This window comes from Salvelinus namaycush, chromosome 9 (genome assembly GCF_016432855.1).
Source record: "Salvelinus namaycush isolate Seneca chromosome 9, SaNama_1.0, whole genome shotgun sequence".
NCBI lineage: Eukaryota > Metazoa > Chordata > Actinopteri > Salmoniformes > Salmonidae > Salvelinus > Salvelinus namaycush.
Window position 1 is genome coordinate 48,214,381 of NC_052315.1, and position 21,124 is coordinate 48,235,504.

General features: G+C 42.0%; 1 protein-coding gene across 5 annotated transcripts in view; it reads right to left on the bottom strand.

Moving 5' to 3' along the window:
• Positions 1-21,124, bottom strand: part of LOC120054154 (suppressor of tumorigenicity 7 protein homolog) — a 73,883-nt gene that overhangs the window by 33,608 nt on the left and 19,151 nt on the right. For 3 of the 5 annotated variants that reach the window (XM_039001584.1, XM_039001583.1, XM_039001586.1), the window contains exon 2: positions 8,714-8,749. The exons of the other annotated variants lie outside the window; for them this stretch is intronic. In XM_039001584.1, the coding sequence (XP_038857512.1) occupies positions 8,714-8,749 (36 nt within the window). The remainder of the gene's footprint in view (positions 1-8,713; positions 8,750-21,124) is intronic. 5 annotated transcript variants of the gene reach the window in all.

Consider the following 21,124-nt stretch of genomic DNA (forward strand, 5'->3'; position numbering starts at 1 on the left):
AAGCAATCGCCATAGGAACGTAAATAAGAGAACATGACCGAGTATACCAGCAGCAGGTGGACAAATCTGAGCCCTGAAACAATCAGCAGACAGCGGGCCTCTACAGGAGTAATATCTTACCAGCAGTAACATTCACCCATAACACACATTTAAATCTGGACATAGTGCTGGCTATTTTAGAGTATGTTAGTTAGCTGACCAACTCACTGACTCTGCTTTGTATCACACCAGGTAGACAAAGCATTGTAGTAGTTCATTAATGGTGGCAGGTAATGACCCTCCACTGATGCACCTTTTGGCTACAGACTTACACTAAGTTCCTCAGGACAACAACAGGTCAGAATGACCTTTAGCGAGACTCCCGCGGAACAGGACTCAACTGTTTGATCAAATCAAATCTTCAGATAGATAACAGATCATCCTTATCCACCATACAATTTCTCAAGTGAAAAGATTCAATTCAGATGATATGATACGAGGAAGCAGCATTTTGATGCATGATAAGTCCACTCAACTCCGCTCTCTGTTTAGAAGCCAGGGAAACTGGTAACAGAAAGGGACTCTGGTTGCTGCTAGACTGTTGCACACAATCTCTAATCTGACTGTCAGGAGAGAGAAAGAAGTAACTTTGGTACTGACTGTGTGTGACCACAACAGTTTATATTAGATCACAGCGGTGGATTTTACTTGTGTCATTGTGCTGGTAGATTCAGGGGCATCATGGGACTGATCAAAAGGGGGGGGGGGGGTCACAAATATATTAGCTGGAACAGCAGACCACCTGCAGATCAGTGTGACAGCTCCTCAAAAGGACTGTGGGGGGTGGGTGGGGCAACTAGATTCAGGTGAGGGCTGATATTTGTAGGAGTGGGTGGTCAGTGGGCCAGAACATAATTATAAGAATTTATACACTGAAAATTGACCACAACTATGCCCAGCCAGAGAATGTATTTGAAAATAAAAATCATTCCTTTATTACAGTAAAGACACGATCACATATATATTTTTTATTCGTGGGAATACTTTAACGGATTTGCTAAATAAAAAAAATATATAAACACGCATCCAAACACTGGTGATATATCAAACCTAAGACAGCATGTATGCTAGCCAAGGCTCTAAATGCGTCCATATTGGTCGCATATACAGTGCATTTGGAAAGTATTTCCACATGTTGTTACCTTACTGCTTTATTCTAAAATGTATTAAATCTTTTTTCCCCCTCAATCAATCTACACACAATACCTTACAATGACAATGCAAAAACAGGTTTTTAGAATATTTGCAAATGTATTTAAAAAATATAAACGAAAAAAGAAACAATGACCATTTACATAAGTATTCAGATCCTTTAAATCAGTAATGTGTTGAAGCACCTTCGGCAGCAATTACGGCCTCAAGTCTTTTCGGGTATGACGCTACAAGCTTGCACATGTATTTGGGGAGTTACTCCCATTCTTCTCTGCAGATCCTCTCAAGACCTGTCAGGTTGGATGGGGAGCGTTGCGGCAGTTATTTTCATGTCTCTCCAGAGATGTTCGATCGGGTCCAAGTCCGGGCTCTGGCTGGGCCACTGAATGTCCTTCATGTCTCTGAAGGACATTCAGAGACTTGTCCCGAAGTCGCTACTGCATTGTCTTGACTGTTGGCTTAGGGTTGTTGTCCTGTTGTACCTCGACACAATCCTGTCTCGGAGCTCTACGGACAATTCCGTCGACCTCATGGCTTGGTTTTTGCTCTGACATGCACTGTCAACTGTGGGATCTTATATAGACAGGTGTGTGCCTTTCCAAATCATGACCAATCGATTGAATTTACCACAGGTGGACTCCAATCAAGTTGTAGAAACATCTCCAGGATGATCAATGGAAACAGGATGCTCTGCAATGAGACTCAAAATTGAACTCCAAAGGGTCTGAATACTTATGTAAATAAGGTATACATTTACATTTGTAATCAATTTGCAAAAATTTCAGAAAACCTGTTGTCAAATTCAGAAAACCTACACAAATAATTGTAGATTTTCAGTTATCAAACTGTAGATTGTTTATTTTTTATAAAAGTACTGATGCTTGTACGAGTTGTGTGTGTGTGTGTGTGTGTGTGTGTTTATTGTGACTGTCCGGGGCCTAAAATGAACACCTGTGTGTAGATTTTGGCATTTGCGGGTAAGATGATTATTTCACTAGACATGTTGGCGAGTGGTCAGGGCTCCACAGTGCGAGCATTTCACTCGCATTTGTTTTTTGCCGTTTTGTTTCATAGATGGTAAATTAATCCTATATAGCCTATTCCACCTCGCGCTGCAACACTGTTTGGCTGGGGACTGTGCGCACATGAAGAGGTGAGTGAAAGATTCATTTCTAGAAGCGCTGCGCACAGGCAGAAAAGTTGGTCTAGTTTACTTGAAACTAAAGTTTACTGAAGTCAGCCAAGAAACACAAGTACAAAGTCTATTTACATTGTTTCGTTCACAAGCTAGGTTTTTTTCTATGTTTGAGTTTCAACTGCTAGGGAAGAGAAGACAACGCTGCTACTAGTCAGACTATATCTCACAGCCACAAACACGACTCGAGCCGCATTACCATGGTAACCTCCGCCCTTAAAGAGGCAGTTGAACATTTTTGTCTCATCTGTGATATTTTGGTTAAAAGACTCAGGTCACAACTTTTTTTATTAAACAATATACCACATTACTTCTTACTAGAAATACATTTATTGTTTTAGAAACATTACAAAGCATGCTTATTGTATAAGGCTACCCGGAACATGTCCCAGTCCATGTGATCGAAGCAATATTGAAGCGTGGAATCCGATTGGTCAGACCAGCGTTGGATAGACCTGAGCACGGGCGTTTCCTGTTTAACTTTCGGTCTATAGGCTGGACGCAGATTTGCAAAAGGGAGGGCGGGGGAGGGCTTTGTATGCATCGCAGAAGTTAGAGTAACAATGGTCGAGAACGCTACCAGCCCGTGTTGCGCATTCGATATGCTGATAGAATTTAGGAAGCCTTGTTCTCAGATTAGCTTTGTTAAAATCACCAGCTACAATAAATGCAGTTTCAGGATGTATGGTTTTCAGTTTACATAGAGTCCAGTGAAGTTATTTCAGGGCCGTCAAGGTATCTGCTTTGGGGGGGATATACACGGCTGTGACTATAAACGCAGAGAATTCTCTTGGTAGAAAATGCGGTCAGCATTTGATGTCAGGTGAACAAAGGGACTTAAGTTCCTGTATGTTGTTAACCTCTTGACGCTAGGGTTTTTAAAAATATATAAAAATAAAAAAAATGTTCCCAAGGTAAACGGACTATTTCTCAGGTCCAGATCGTAGAATATACATATAATTTACAGATTAGGATAGAAAACACTCCAAAGTTTCCAAAACTGTCAAAATATTGTCTGTGAGTATAACAAAACTGATTCTGCAGGCAAAAACCTGAGAAAATCTAACCCGGAAGTGATTTAAAAAAAAAAAAGCTGTGTTTAGAAGCTTTTTTAGAAAGCTGTGTTTCCTGGCCCGTCTTTCTTCCATTTAAAGGCGTATCAACCAGATTCCTTTTCCAATGGCTTCCTCAGGCTGTGACCATGCTTTAGACATAGTTTCAGGCTTTTATTTTAAAAAATGAGCGAGATTTTTCAAAAGTAGTCAGGTGTCCTCAGATTAGTTCCTGCGCGCGAGAGGGTAGCTCTCCATTTACTTTTTCTCTCTTATTGAGTAGGTTACGGTCCGGTTGAAATATTATCGATTATGTTTGTTAAAAACAACCTGAGGATTGATTATAAAAAACATTTGACATGTTTCTACGACCATTACGGATACTTTTTGGAATTTTCGTCGAACGGAACGAGGTTTTGTTTTTCTGAACATAACGCGCAACCCAAATGGCGTTTTTTTGTTATAAAAGTAATATTTATCGAACAAAAAGAACATTTGTTGTGTAACTGGGAGTCTCGTGAGTGCAAACATCCGAAGATTATCAAAGGTAAGCGATGAATTGTATTGCTTTTCTGACTTTCGTGACCATGCTAATTTGGGGCTAGCTGTTCTAGCATCGATTGATACACTCACAAAAGCTTCTTTCTCTGTAAAGCATATTTTCAAAATCTGACATGATAGGTGGATTAACAACAAGCTAAGCTGTGTTTTGGTATATTTCACTTGTGATTGCATGATTATAAATATTTTCAGTAATATTTTGCGCCCTGCAATTCAGCGGTTGTTTAGGAAAATGATCCCGAAAAAAGGGATCCGTAGCGTAGAGAAGTTAAGATCACACAATGAGTCGTTAATCATAAGGCATACACCCGCGCCGTCCTTCTTACCAGAGAGTTGTTTGTTACTGTCGGCGCGATGCGTGAAGAAACCGGGTGGCTGTACCGACTCCGCCAACATATCCCGAGTGAGCCACGTTTCCGTGAAACAGAGAATATTACAATCTCTAATGTCTCTCTGGAAGACCTTGTTGTCGAGAGATTGGACATTGGCGAGTAATATGCTCAGAAGCGGTATATGGTGTGCTCGCCTTCTCAGCCAGTTGACCAGTAGGCTGCTCCGTCTGCCTCTCCTGCGGCGACCACGTTGTTTTGGATCGGCCTCTGGGATAAGATCCCACGTCCAGGGTGGAGGTCCGAACAAAGGATCCGCTTCGGGAAAGTCGTATTCCCGGTCGTGACGTTGGTATGTTGACGTCGCTTTTATATCCAATAGTTCTTCCCGGCTGTATGTAATAACACATGAGATTTTCTGGGCTAACAATGTAAGTAATAATACATAAAAAAAACTAAATTACTACAGGGACCTAAAGGACCTGAAGAGAGGCGACCATCTCTGTCGGCGCCATTATTGGTGACAACATTGATGTATGCGCTGACTCGGTGAGCGAGTTTATTAGCAAGTGCATTGGTCATGTTGTACCCACTGTGACTATTAATCATGGCAAGGCGACTGGAAACATGACCGAATACAAACAGTGTAGCTATTCCCTCCGCAAGGCAATCAAACAAGCAAAGTATCAGTAGAGAGACAAAGTAGAGTCGCAATTCAACGGCTCAAACACGAGACGTATGTGGCAGGGTCTACAGTCAATCACGGATTACAAAAAGAAAACAAGCCTCGTTGCGGACATTGACGTCTTGCTCCCAGACAAATTAAACAACTTCTTTGCTCGCTTTGAGGACAATACAGTGCCACAGCCCACTACCAAAGCCTGTGGGTTCCCGTTCACCATGGCCAACGTGAGCAAAACATTTAAACGTGTTAACCCTCCGCAAGGCTGCCGGCCCAGACGGCATCCCTAGCCGCGTCCTCAGAGCATGCGCAGACCAGCTGGCTGGTGTGTTAACGGACATATTCAATCAATCCCTATCCCAGTCTGCTGTGCCCACATGCTTCAAGATGGCCACCATTGTTCCTGTTCCCAAGAAAGCGAAGGTAACTGAACTAAATGACTATCGCCCCGTAGCACTCACTTCTGTCATGAAGTGCTTTGAGAGACTAGTTAGGGATCATATCAACGCCACCCTACCGGATACCCTAGACCCACTCCAATTTGCTTACCGCCCCAATAGGTCCACAGACGACGCAATCGCCATTGCACTGCACACTGCCTTATCCCACCTGGACAAGAGGAATACCTATGAAAGAATGCTGTTCCTTGACTTGGGTCTCGAGACCCTGGGTCTCGACCTCGCCCTGTGCAACTGGGTCCTGGATTTTCTGACGGGCCACCCCCAGGTGGTGAGGGTAGGAAACAACATCTCCACCCCGCTGATCTTCAACACCGGGGCCCCAAAAGGGTGCGTTCTCAGCCCTCTCCTGTACTCCCTGTTCACCCATGACTGCGGCCATGCATGCCTCAACTCAAATCATCAAGTTTGCAGACGACACTACAGTGGTAGGCTTGATTACCAACAACGACGACGAGACGGCCTACAGGGAGGAGGTGAGGGCCCTCGGAGTGTGGTGTCAGGAAAATAACCTCTCACTCAACGTCAACAAAATAAAGGAGATGATTGTGGACTTCAGGAAACAGCAGAGGGAGCATCCCCCCATCCACATCAACGGGACAGTAGTGGAGAAGGTGAAAAGTTAAGTTCCTTGGCGTACACATTACGGACAAACTGAAAATGGTCCACCCACACAGATAGCGTGATGAAGAAATTTGGCTTGTCACCCAAAACTCTGAAACTTTCACAGATGCACAATCGAGAGCTTATTGTCGGGCTGTATCACTGCCTGGTACGGCAACTGCTCCGCCCACAACCGCAAGGCTCTCCAGAGGGTAGTGAGGTCTGCACAACGCATCACCGGGGGCAAACTACCTGCCCTCCAGGACACCTACACCACCCGATGTCACAGAAAGGACAAAAAGATCATCAAGGACAACAACCACCTGAGCCACTGCCTGTTCACCCCACTATCATCCAGAAGGCGAGGTCAGTACAGGTGCATCAAAGCTGGGACCGAGAGACAGTTAAACAGCCATCACTAACAGAGTGGCTGCTGCCAACACACAGACTCAAATCTCTTGCCACTTTAATAAATGTAATAAATGGATTTAATAAAAGGTATCACTAGTCACTTTAAATAACGGCACTTTAATAATGTCTACATAGCCTATATTACTCATCTCAAATGTATATACTGGATTCTATACCATCTTCTGCATCTTGCCTATGCCGCACGGCCATCGCTCATCCCTATATTTACATGTACATATTCATCCCTTTACATTTGTGTGTATAAGGTAGTCGTTGTGAATTTGTTAGATTACTTGTTAGATATTACTCGGGAACTAGAAGCACAAGCATTTCGCTACACTCGCATTAACATTTGCTAACCATGTGTATATGACCAATACAATTTGACTTGATTCGTCCGTTTGTGTTTTGTTGGTGTCATTTTTGCGGGAAAAAAATATTTTGGCTGGTAATCTGAGTGGCTGGTAGATTTTTTAAATCTACCTCCCACAGTAGCTGATGGACCAAAAAGTTAATTTTAGGCCCCGTCACTATCACTCTGATATTAGCTACTAGGTAGCTACTTTCCACGCCGTTGCGGGAACTAAGGACACCATGTCCCGGTGTTGACGCCGTTCATCCCCTTGATACATACTTAAACTGTTTATATGTATCAAGGTGACATCTAGATGGTTATTAATATTAGTTATTTGTGTAGCTATCCTACTTGAATTAAAATCACGGGAAGGAAAAAAATTGCCACGTTAGCTACCGCCGGCGACACCCTGATACAGCTGCCCCGACCTCAGGTCGGCAGGCACCTTGATACGGGTGCACTGGTCATCGGCTTATTGACTCGTCGTGCACCCCAATCAGCCACGCAAAACGGTCTTGAGTGGCAACAAATCTTCCCAAATTAGCCGATTTGCTTTCCACACACCCACTCCTTTTGACATAGCTACTCGCCATATTGGGCTGCAGTTACCCCATACTTACTGTGACCTGGAATTTTTATTTGGGAGCATCTTGTAATTATTGAAATATACAGTGAACACATGTCCATTGAAATCACAGCTGTACCATTACTACAGGGAAAATGGCTTGTATTTAGCCCTAACAGTTAAAAAGATATTACCCATATTACCAGCCCAATGTTTATTTATTCTTATTGCAGGGGGATTGGGGAGCTGCATTTTACATACATAAACCATGTTGCGGGCCGTTCTAAAACTGCTTGCGGGCCATTTGTTTACACCTTGTGCAGTCATGTTACCTCCTTAGCTAGCCACCTGGTAACTTTACTAGTAAACTATATCTGAACATTTGAGGCCACAGAAAGACGGATAATATTCCACAAATGACTTGGTATTTGTGTCAACATTTTGGCTTTTTATAATAAACAAATGTATTTACATTGTTACATAGTTTCTAGGGCACAACATCTGCTTCAGACGTAGCTCGAATACATAAAGGCCCAATACAGGGTACGTCTCAAAATATTTTCTGGTGCTCCTAACTTTTAAAAGTTGGGAGCACCCGAGCTACAAATGAAATATGTTAATTTAGAGCCCCCGATGCTAGCAGCTCTATTCCTTAGCGTGTGGAAATGCTACATTCACCCTGCTCAATGTCACCTGACCGAGCAGGAGAGAGATGGAGACAGAGACTGAGAGAACTACCTGCAATGGCAGGAGGGTTCTTAAAGCTCACTGTAGAAAAATATGATCCATTCATCTATCTATCTATAAAACATGTCACGTGGAATGCACGCACACATAACATGCACACAGAGAGTCAGTAATTGTGTCTATTTCAGGATAGCTAGCCAAGCCATTACATTTAGAGAGGTGAGAAGAGAATAAAATGCATCACAGAATAAAATCGGATAAATCTGGGATAAACATGGAGGCGTGCAGGAAGACTATTGTGGATAAAAAAAACGGGGAAAAAGGAGGGGAGGGAAGGAAGGTGTTGGAAGGGATTGAGAGGGAGAGAGATGGATTTTTGCATCACAACCAGCTATCATAGACCCTTTATGCAAAATGGTAGATCCCAGCTTTCTTGCCGAGCAATCTGTCACCAGGAAACAAGGAAAACAACACGAACGACAGAGAAAGGGGAAAAAGAGAGGGATGGAAAGAGAATGAAGCGAGCAGCCCAGAATGAAGCGAACAGACACCGTAACACCAGACAACACACAACACACAGAGAGAAAGATAGATGAGGCTGGAGGATGGCGATACGGTACTTACATGAGGACTCTGTGCCAAACATGGCTGGGCCGGGCGCTGCGATGGAGATAGAGGGAGAGAGGGAAGAGGGAGGGAGAGAGAGAGAGAGAGGGAGGGGGGTTGATGAGCAGGCAGCTACACAGCGGGGGTCATCAAAGCACACAATGCAGCCAGCCGGCCTGCCCTGGCTTTCAGATGCTCTGCTCGCTCGCAAGCTTCGCGCTCCGCTCCTGTAGCCGTTAAACGGCCTTCCTCCACACACACAGCTCCCAAAAGACACACGGTCCAGCCGCTGAACAGGGGCCTCAAGAGAGGGGAAAAAACCCCTCCAACAATAGAAATCCTTCTCCACAGAAAACATGCGTGTTTAAATCCAGACAGAGAAGGAGCTGCCTGCCTGCTGCAGCTAGCTCTTCCTTTCCTCTCCTCCTCTTGTCTCCTACTATCCTCCGTTTCTCTATCTCTCGTTGTATATGTCCACGCAGCCGAGAACGAGAGGCGGGCTGTCCCGGGTAAAAAAGCTGAAAGCAAATACTGCAATCCTGTAGGCAGCCTGGTGGGTAATTCTATATCTATGCAAACAGTGAGTGATGTCAGGAACCCTGACAAACACTGGTCGCGTTCCCCTGCTCAGACGTTGCATGCATCAACCAATAGTTGCGTGCCACGTCATCAACTGCGTTGTCAGGTACCAGATTGCTATAACCTAACGTAGAAGGCGAAAAAAGACGCCTGAGCAGAGGAATCGGAAGTTAGGTTAAAAATACTGTATTCCTGAAAACCGGCAACATCCGCTTTCTTCCAACGCTGCCAAGGGTGAGATTGCTATGACATATGATGTTAGCTGATACTTAAAAATACCTATCCAGGCGTTATAAGACCTAGCATGGGTAAGCAATGCCTGGGCAGAGAAATGCGCCCACTGACTGCTGCTGGAGAGAGGGCGAAGGGGAGGGAGGGAGGGGGGCACGCAAGTGGTACTGGGAAAAGACCAATCATATGGGGTTGTCTAGTATGGTCCCCCCCAAAAAACCTGCTGTCAAACACACACACATCCCCCACCGGAGGAGCGGTAGGCTAAGTAGGCTAAGGGGAATAGGGGCAGGTCCATAAATTGAAATGAATAAGAACCATTACTCTGGAGACAGCTGTGTGCATACCTGCCTGTGCAGCGGCTACACTAATGAACACATACACCAGGTGAATTCACCTACCTACAGTACAGGGAATTATCTAACCACATTCAACCATATAAGCTACCAAAAATATTAGGTATATAATATATATATGTGTGTGTGTGTGGGTTGTAATCACATTAACATTCAGCAAAACGCAATGGTAAGCAAACAAAATCAGGCACGCGTCAAACTGAAACATCTTTTAATTTGAATGATGACACTGATTGAGCATGATACCCACAGTCTGGTAAGAGCACGTGATTATTAACTCAGTATTATCTCTAACCTATTGCATGAATCTGCATGTTGTACACATGAATGCATAGTCGTAGATTAGAGCTAGAATATCATTATCAGAATGCATACGTAGGTGATTATGTGATTAGGAGACCACGAGTATGTGTGTATTCTGGGCGGCTATGCTGAGTGTTTATGTAATAATCAAGGGTGTTCATGATGAGTGCGTGTGTCAGGGTTTCCGTTAGCCAGCAATTGCCGGCTTTGGGCGATTAAAAAAAAACAACGATGAATAAAAGAGTTGCCAAAATGACCGGGTGAAAAACAAAAAAATCCCATTGCAAAATAATGCTTTTTATTCATTGATTGAAATACCAGTGGATGTAAATTCATTTGACCATCGTGGTTATCGGTCTATAGGTTAATGTGGATAATTTAGTGGAATTAAATTGGCTTGTGTGTATTTTCGTTAGTCATCATGCATTTTCATTGCGCAACAATTCTAAATGCCATTGCGTGTTAAAAACTGTACACTATTAAAAGAGTTAATATTTTGTGTGTGTGTGTGTGTGTGTGTGTGTGTGTTAGCACTGGGCCTATATGTAAGACTTGCTGTCATGTCAGACAGCCCAAACTGTCATTTGAATAAAGGACTGGAGTGTGATAGCAGCATTAGGATTAAGCCTAGTTCTGTGACTGAGAAAGAAAGGGCGAAGGAGAGAGAGGGAGGGAGAAAGAGGGAGTCTTGACTAAGGCCTCTTCTCCTTTGTCCCTCACACATGGTGGCTCCCTCTCTTCCCTCGCCAAAACCCAACGTCTTTGTCCTTCAAGCGGAGACAGGACCGGCCCACCTTCACCCATCCCTCCCTCCCTCCCTCCCTCATCCTTCTACCTCTTCTATCCCGCCATCCCTCCCCTTCTACTAAAGACGTCGCCATGTTAATTACACAAGGGTCTCTGAAACACCGCACCGGGGGAGAGGAGGAGGGGAAGATAAGAGGGGGAAGGGAGGAGGAGGGATGTTCTGTACAAGGATTAGCTTTAATAAAAACAATCCCTATCTGTAATCATGGGCATCCTAATCTGCTCAAATGTCAGCTTTCCCTAATATTTCATCTAACTGGAGCTCCCATAATCTGATCTAGAATCAGTATTTATGAGTGGGTTCATAATTAGGGCTAGGGTAAGCAAGGCATGAACCCCACATTACTATCTATAACGTCAGACGTACTATCATCCTCTAAAACACTCAACTGATCTAAGACTAAGGCTGTGATGATACTACTATAGCAATATTTTTCCCAAGCCAAAAATGAAAACACGAAGCAGATTAAACTCTTTGGTCTTTTAAAAAACCCGCTATATGTCAACTATTGCGCTATAACTTGGAAAATAAATATATGTGACTATGATGACAACACTATGACGTTTGTTTCAAACAATAGGGTTGTTTTTCTAAAAAAGTTAAATTCGCTTTGTTTCCTTGCCACGATACTAAGGGGTATCGGGATACTGGTATCGTCCCAGCCCTATTTAGGACCTGTGCTTAAAGACAACGCTGTCAATATTCAACAAGGTGAACCAAGAGGAAGAAAAAAAAGGCCTTGGGCACTGCTGGCCTAGAACAAGTCCAGGACCTGATTCAATATGAAATAATTCGTTTTTTTACACAAAAGTATTCAACAGAATGGAAACAAGTGCTAAGGGACCTTGTCCTTTTCTATGGCGAGCGGAAGAGCTGTGAGAGAATAGCTGCCGCCTTCAGTAAAGCAGAGAGAGCCCATAACGTCCTCAATCATCATCGGTTCAGATTCAGAACAGGATAGCTATTTGAGTTGAGCATTGCCAATTTGCACACTCTCTGGCCTCTCGTTGCCTTGACGACCTTCAGGACGCAGGGCCTTTGTCATGGCGACCACAAGGGCCAGGTGAGGTGGATGGGGGATGAGGGACTAGTTATAATCGCAGCAAGACAGCCATCAATAAGTGGCTAATAAGTCTGGCTGCACATCTGACTGGCTGACTTACTGTTATTGATGGCTGGCTTACTTACTAAATACTTACTAAAATACTTACTTACTAAATTGAGAAATTATGTGACTAAACTGAACAAAATTAAAACTATATTATGAAGTCAAGATCAATGATATAAAGAATGATGGGGGAAAAAAACTTGAGTACTTTAAATGAAATGGGCAGAAAGACAAATTCAACTCCATCGTTCATTGAATCAGATGGTTTATTTATCACAAAACCATTTGACGTTAATTATTTTAATGATTACTTCATTGGCAAAGTGGGCAAACAGACAGGAAATGCCAACAATGAACAGTGAGCCATCGTATTCATGCATTAAAAAACGAATGAAAGAAAAGCAAGTTTGAATTTTGTAAAGTTAGTGTGGGAGAGGTGGGAAAACTAGTGTTATCGATCAATAAATGACAAAACTCCTGGCATGGACAACTTAGACGGAAAGTTACTGAGGATGGTAGCTCACTCCTATCCGTCATATCTTTAATCTGAGCCTAGAGGAAAGTCTTTGTCCTCAGGACTGGAGGGAAGCCAAAGTCATTCCACTACCCAAGAGTGGCAAAGCGACCTTTACTGGTTCTAACAGCAGACCTATCAGCTTGTTGCCAGCTCTTAGCAAACTGTTCTGTTTGCCCAAATACAACACTATTTCTCTTTAAACAAATTCACAGACTTTCAGCATGCTTATAGAGAAGGGCACTCAACATGTACTGCACTGACACAAATGACTGATGATTAGTTGAAATAAATTGATAATAAGGTGATTGTGGGAGCTGTACTGTTAGATTTCAGTGCAGGCTTTGATATTGACCATAACCTGTTATTGAGAAAACATATGTTTTTTTGTGGATTTTCAACCTCTGCCATATCTTGGATTCAGAGCTATCTAATTGAACTCCAAATGTCCTTTAATGGAAGCCTCTAATGTTAAACATGTAGGGTGTGCTGTACCGCATGGCAACTCTCTAGGCCCTCTACTCTTTTCTATTTTTACCAATGACCTGCCACTGGCATTAAACAAAGCCTGTGTGTCCATGTATGCTGATGATTCAACCATACATGTGTCAGCAACCACAGCTAATGAAGTCACTGAAACTCTTAACAAAGAGTTGCAGTCTGTTTTGGAATGGGTGGCCAGTAAAAAAACTGGTCCTGAACATCTCTAAAACTAAGAACATTGTATTTGGTACAAATCATTCCCTAAGCTCTAGCCCTCAGCTGAATCTGGTAATGAATGGTGTGGTTGTTGAACAAGCTGAGGAGACTAAATTACTTTCTGTTACTTTAGATTGTAAACTGTCATGGTCAAAACATCTAGATTCAATGGATGTAAAGATGGGTAGAGGTCAGTCCATAATAAAGAAAAGCTCAGCTTTTTTGACACCACACTCCAAAAAGCAAGTCCCAAAGGCTCTAGTTTTGTCTTATCTTGATTATTGTAGTCATGTGGTCAAGTGCTGCAAAGAAAGACCTAGTTAACCCATAACAATCTAAGCCGGGATATAGGAAAGATATATTTTGACATGTATTTATTACTAAACAGTCTAAGCCCTGTCTAAGCAGGGGAAGGGGTTTCTAATAAGCTATATGGAATTGTTATAAGAAGGTCATACCAACAACCACTTTGCTATTTGATTGAAGTATAAAAAACTATTTTTTGTTGTTGATAAAAATATTTATTTGGCCTTACTACTATTAGCCCATACAAACGCATAGAATAACAGATTCTCTAAATGGAACAACAGTCAGCCGCCACCCCCCCCCCCCCCAAAAAAAGTTAGTTTGGAAGTATACAACGGGTGGGTCTAATCCTGAATGATGATTGGTTAAAACCGCATCCCAGCCGGTGTCTATTCCACAAGTTACCACTGTCTAAATCTGACGTTAAAATGCCTGTTTAACTCTGTTCCATCTGACTGCGCAGTCCTCTGTCTCATCAGCCCAGCCAGGTACTTTATAAACTTGATCTCCACTATAAAAAGCATGTAGACATTATCTCACATTTCTTTTAGACTAACATTACATTTTCAACAGCGGAGATTTGTATCAACCTTGCGGTCTGTCTCTCCGACATTTGCAACATTGTTTCAATATTCAAATTCGATCTCCAGCTGTCCCATAGTAATGAACGTGTCAGGAGTCGGGATGAGACAGGCAGGTAGCGTTTCTCAGCCAATCGAAATCATGAATCAGCTGGCATTGTTTTTCTGGACGAAGAAATGTAAATTGAAAAAAGGTCCAAAAAAATGAAGTGCAGCTAGTTTGCAGTCTTTCCATCTTCAGTTTGAAGTGATTGTTTTATCTGTTTTGTAGGCTAGCTCCTCTGAACAACAGTGTCCTGACGAGAGAGCACATTTTCTATGCCAGGCGAAATTGCACCTCATTAGCTCATTGTTATGTATGTAACCAAATAAATGTCACTAGAAAACAGCTTAAATAAATGCAAATATGGCTACTTTGCTGTTATTCTGGCTGCACTTTTTGATGTGACTGTAAGTTAGCCGTAGTTGGCTAGCTAGCAAGCAAGGGATAAGAACGTTGCCAGCCAGTATGGCAATGGAACATTTAGAACGAAAGACTGGGTTGCGTCTCTAGCAACCGAACCGATAGAACGAACGACCAGCCGGCTTGGGTAGCAACCCTAGATTTGTATTGGGACTATATCTTGTGAAAGGATGAAATAGTATGAACAAATTAATCAAAATAACGTTTTTAATGAAAATATGTCATCATTATTTGAATATATTTGTAAACCGTTGTATATAAGTGATAATGCCTTCAAAGACGGTGTTTAGAGGAAATATTGAAACGGGTATATTAACAACACCTATGCCAATATATCTTCCAAACACCGGCTTCGAGGACATTCTCACTTAAGTGTCTGCCCTATATCTGACAGATAACTAATATTTCCAGATATTTCTTATTTATTTTGACATGCATTTAATCCCTTTGTTTAGTGACAAAAATGTCTCCATATATACTTCCATAAATGTTTTCAACAGGTACTGGGGGAACTTCAGACGAGTCTTGCGAGGCCTGTGGGAATCCTAGAGCAAAACAAATGACAAAACAACCAACATTTACACAGAGGGGTCATATTAGCGTGTAGCCCAAACTGTTCGGACGCTATAGACAAACGTTGGCAGATCGGCTGTCCCGACTTCAGACGAGTCGCAAGACGCTTGTGTTGGTTGTAGTGCAAAACGGAGAACACCATCGTGTTAGTGAGAGTCTTATCTTTCTTTAATAGTTTGTAGGCAAAACCGTTTGGACGCTAGATATGATTTTGTGAGAAAACTGTTTGTCTCATGGTCTGACAAATACCGCTCTAGCTCTGTCACCGCAGATGCAGAAGTATTACATATGCGAATGCGGTGGATTGAGAAGCATCCAAAACAACTTCTCTAGTTTAAAATGATGGATTTTGATGGGGATTTGTGTATTATGCTAATTGGATTTGTGGGGGCGCGGACATCGACCTTAGAGGATTAAGGTGCGGCTGGCCCAGAACAGAGTAGCACATCTTGCTCTTCATTGTAATCAGAGGGCTAATATAAAAACTATGCATGCCAGTCTCTCTTTGATAAGAGTTAAGGAGAGACTGACTGCATCACTTATTTTTTATAAGAAACATTGTGTTAAATCCTAAATGGTTTGCATAGTCATCTCACACAAAGCTTTGACAGACACACTTAACCCACCAGACATGCCACCATGGATCTTTTCACAGTCCCCGGGTCCAGAACAAATTCAAGAAAGCGTACAGCATTATTTAGATCCATTATTGCATGGAACTCCCTTCAGTTGATTTGAGCAATATGAGATTGAAAACCTGGTTTCAAAAAACAGACAAAGTAAATCCTCACGGCACAACGCCTCTCCCCTATTTTACCTAGATATTTTGTGTAAGTATTGATATATAGGCTGTGTGTGCATTTTTATTTTATTTATGTAGTTCTGTCCTTGAGCTGTTCTTCTCGATTAATGTTCTGTATTATGTCATGTTTCATGTTTTGTGTGGACCCCAGGAAGAGTAGCTGCTGCTTTCGCAACACCTAAAATGGGGATCCTAATAAAATACCAATTGTATTTGTAATACCATATACCAACTTCGGAAATAGCCATCCCTGTCCGCCTGAATCTCTCTAGCGACCAATCATATTCATGATCAGAACAATGCTGCTATTTCCAGGTCTCTCCAGAGCTGTTCAGTCAGGTTCAAGTCCGGGCTTTGGCTGGGCCACGGAAGTTGAACCTTCGCCCCAGTCTGAGGTCCTGAGCGCTCTGGAGCAGGTTTTCATCAAGGATCTCTATCAAGGATCTCTATCTATTGTTTGTCCAAACAGCGGTTGGGAATGGGAGCCATCTTGTTGCCCTCCGGTCCTGGGTAAGACCAACATTGACTCTTGACAATTGTAACTTAGAGTCCTTGTTTGGCAGCTTGCGTTTCAAGAGGCCACTCTTGCACTACCAGTTTTATAATAGTTCTTAATTCTGTGAATACTTGCATTTCCTGTGTGTATTAGCATAGAAAACACTGATGTCTGTGAGTATAACAGAACTTATTTGGCAGGCGAAACCCAGAGGACAAACCAACCAGGAATTTATTTTTTTGAGGTCACTCTCTTTTCAATGGGCTTTCAATGGGAATCTAGAATTCTAAGGCAGTTGCTTGCAGTTCCTATCGCTTCCACTGGATGTCAACAGTCTTTAGAAATTGGTTGATGTTTTTCCTTTGAGAAATGAAGAAGTAGCCCTGTTCAGAACGAGGGTCGAGTGAAGTGTACTGTTGTGGTTGGGGCGCGTGACCCGAAAGCTCGCTCCACTTTGTTTTTATCTGCTATCGAACGCAGTTTATCCCGTCTTAAATTGTATTGATTATTTGCGTTAAAAAATACCTAAAGTTTTATTAGGAAAGTTGTTTGAAATGTTTGGACAAAGATTACAGGTAACTTATTAGATATTTTGTAGTCATGTTGTGCGAGTTGGAACCGGTGTTTTTCTGGATCTGGAGATATAACGAAGGAATTAATTGAACAAAAGGACCATTTGTGATGTTTATGGGACATATTGGAGTGCCAACAAAAGAAGATCTTCAAAGGTAAGGCATGAATTACATCGTTATTTCTGAGTTTTGTGTCGCGCCTGGCGGGATGAAATATGATTTTTGTTTTTAATTATAATTTTTTAAATTATATATATATTTTTTTTACCCCCTTTTTCTCCCCAATTTCGTGGTATCCAATTGTTAGTAGTTACTATCTTGTCTCATCGCTCCAACTCCCGTACGGGCTCGGGAGAGACGAAGGTCGAAAGCCATGCGTCCTCCGAAACACAACCCAACCAGCCGCACTGCTTCTTAACACAGCCCGGAAGCCAGCCGCACCAATGTGTCGGAGGAAACACCGTGCACTGCGCCCGGCCCGCCACAGGAGTCGCTGGTGCGCGATGAGACAAGGATATCCCTACCGTAAGGCGCTACAGAGGGTAGTGCATATAGTCCAGTACATCACTGGGGCCAAGCTTCCTGCCATCCAGGACCTATATACTAGGCAGTGTCAGAGGAAGGCCCACACCAGTCACCCAAGTCATAGACTGTTCTCTCGGGTAAAACGCACAGCAAGCGGTACCGGAGCACCAAGTCTAGGTCCAAAAGGCTCCTTAACAGCTTCTACCCCAAAGCCATAAGACGGCTGAACAATTAATCAAATGGCCATCCGGACTATATGCATGAACCCCTTCCCCACCCTTTGTTTTTACACTGCTGCTACTTGCAGTTTATTATCTATGCATAGTCACTTTACCCCTACCTACATGTACAAATTACCTCAACTAACTTGTACCCCCGCACATTGACTCGGTATCGGTACCCCTGTATATAGCATCATTGTTATTTTATTGTGTTACTTATTTTTTTGTTTCAAAGTGTTTTTATTTTCGATTTTTTTTAAACTTTTGTTTATTTAGTAAATATTTTTGTAACTATTTTATTAACTGCATTGTTGGTTAAGGGCTTGTAGGTAAGCATTTCACGGTAAGGTCTACTACAGCTGTTGTATTCGGCACGTGACAAATAAAATTTGATTTCATTTGTCCACTCAGTTTGGACTAAAACAAGTGGTGTCAAAACCAACCAAAGACTCCAATCAACTTGACTCCATCACTAACATCACAGGCCTTTAGTTGATTGAAGTCAAGCATGCTTTGGTTCGGCTGACGCCTAGATTAACTCCACTATGCTAGTCGAACAAATGTGCTCACATACTCCCTTAAAAAGACCTAATCATGCAAAATGAGAAAAAGCGCAATAGTAATGTTTGTCAATCTTGAGACCCCATAGCCAGTATACACTTCCTCAAAAGTCAGAATTAATGTAACTCAAGAAATCTGTCATTAAAATTTACTTTTTTGAAGAGGAGATCTTAGTTGTGCAATTTTACATTAAAGTATTTGGTGCAGGGTCAAGTGAAAAGATTTGCATGAAAACAAGTCGTCTATCGTTGAATGACTTAATTGAACTTTAATTGACTTAATTGAAGAATCCCTACTGTTGACCATTGGAGAAAAGCTGTGTGTTTGAATACCGATTATTGGAGGACCAAAAAAGTCGATACCGATTAAATCGGCCGATTTATATATATATATATATATATATATATTTGTAATAATGACAATTACAACAATACTGAATGAACAATGAACACTTTTATTTTAACTTAATATAATACATCAATAAAATCAATTTAGCCTCAAATAAATAATAAAACATATTCAATTTGGTTTAAATAATGCATAAACAAAGTGTAAAAGTGCAATATGTGCCATGTAAAAAAGCTAACGTTTAAGTTCCTTGCTCAGAACATGAGAACATATGAAAGCTGGTGGTTCCTTTTAACATGAGTCTTCAATATTCCCAGGTAAGAAGTTTTAGGTTGTAGTTATTATAGGAATTATAGGACTATTTCTCTCTATACGATTTGTATTTCATATACCTTTGACTATTGGATGTTCTTATAGGCACTTTAGTATTGCCAGTGTAACAGTATAGCTTCCATCCCTCTCCTCGCCGCTACCTGGGCTCGAACCAGGAACACATCGACAACAGCCACCCTCGAAGCAGCGTTACCCATGCAGAGCAAGGGGAACAACTACTCTAAGTCTCAGAGCGAGTGACGTTTGAAACGCTACTAGCGCGCACCCCGCTAACTAGCTAGCCATTTCACATCGGTTACACCAGCCTAATCTCGGAAGTTGATAGGCTTGAAGTCATAAACAGCGCAATGCTTGAAGCATTGCGAATAGCTGCTGGCCAAACGCACGAAAGTGCTGTTTGAATGAATGCTTACGAGCCTGCTGGTGCCTACCATCGCTCAGTCAGACTGCTCTATCAAATCATAGACTTAATTATAACATAATATCACACAGAAATACGAGCCTTAGGTCATTAATATGGTCAAATCCAGAAAATATCATCTCGAAAACAAAACGTTTATTCTTTCAGTGAAATACGGAACCGTTCCGTATTTTATCTAAAGGGTGGCATCCATAAGTCTAAATATTCCTGTTACATTGCACAACCTTCAATGTTATGTCATAATTACGTAAAATTCTGGCAAATTAGTTCGCAATGAGCCAGGCGGCTCAAACTGTTGCATATACCCTGACTCTGCGTGCAATGAACGCAAGAGAAGTGACACAATTTCACCTGGTTAATATTGCCTGCTAACCTGGATTTCTTTTAGCTAAATATGCAGGTTTAAAAATATATACTTCTGTGTATTGATTTTAAAGAAAGGCATTGATGTTTATGGTTAGGTACACGTTGGAGCAACGACAGTCCTTTTTCGCGAATGCGCACTGCATTGATTATATGCAACGCAGGACACGCTAGATAAACTAGTAATATCATCCATGTGTAGTTATAACTAGTGATTATGATTGATTGATTGTTTTTTTATAAGATAAGTTTAATGCTATCTAGCAACTTACCTTGGCTTCTTACTGCATTTGCGTAACAGGCGGGCTCCTCGTGAGGCAGGTGGTTAGAGCGTTGGACTAGTTAACCGTAAGGTTGCAAGATTGAATCCCTGTGCTGACAAGGTAAACATCTGTGGTTCTGCCCCTGAACAAGGCAGTTAAACCCACCGTTCCTAGGCCGTCATTTGTTTTAAACCGGCAAAATCGGCATCCAAAATTACCGATTTCCGATTGTTATGAAAACTTGAAATCGGCCCTAATTAAAATCGGCCATTCCGATTAATCGGTTGACCTCTAGAAGGGACCCACCCACTTTTCCAGGCTCTGATCACAAAACCAAACCACCATAACCTGTGAAATTGGAGACAATACACATAGCCAATCAGTCACACATAAATAACAAACTGTCCTTTCTACCTAGAGCGTACAAACTGACACTGTAGTGTACCGGTGGTCATTTCTTAAATTCTTAACCAATGTGCCCAGTGGTCAAATCTGAACTTTTAACCCAAAAATTACTTCAGTTGTGTTTCAATGTCCATGTATTTTTATGTTCATTAGTGGTCCTCCTCAAGAACCTTTATTTAACTAGGCAAGTCAGTTACAAACAAATTCTTATTTACAATGACAGCCTAGGAACAGTGGATTAACTGCCTTGTTCAGGGGCAGAACAACAGATTTTTACCTTGTCAGCTCGGGGATTCGATCTAGCAACCTTTCGGTTACTGGCCCAGCGCTCTAACCACTAGGCTACCTGCCAAGCCTAGATAGCCTCTACAGTAAGGAACAATGTGTTGTGTAGATATGCGTAGGTGAGTTTCTGTATTTATTCGTAAGCACTTAAATGTGTGTGTGTGTGTGGGTGTCATAAATTGATGTTTCCCATCCAGTACTTAGACTAGACAGCCCATGGCAGCCTTTGATAACCAGACATTTATTCATCTTTCTTTATTTAATTTTCCATTCAGGCATGAGCAGAAGAATGAGGCACCCACAAAGGAAGTTC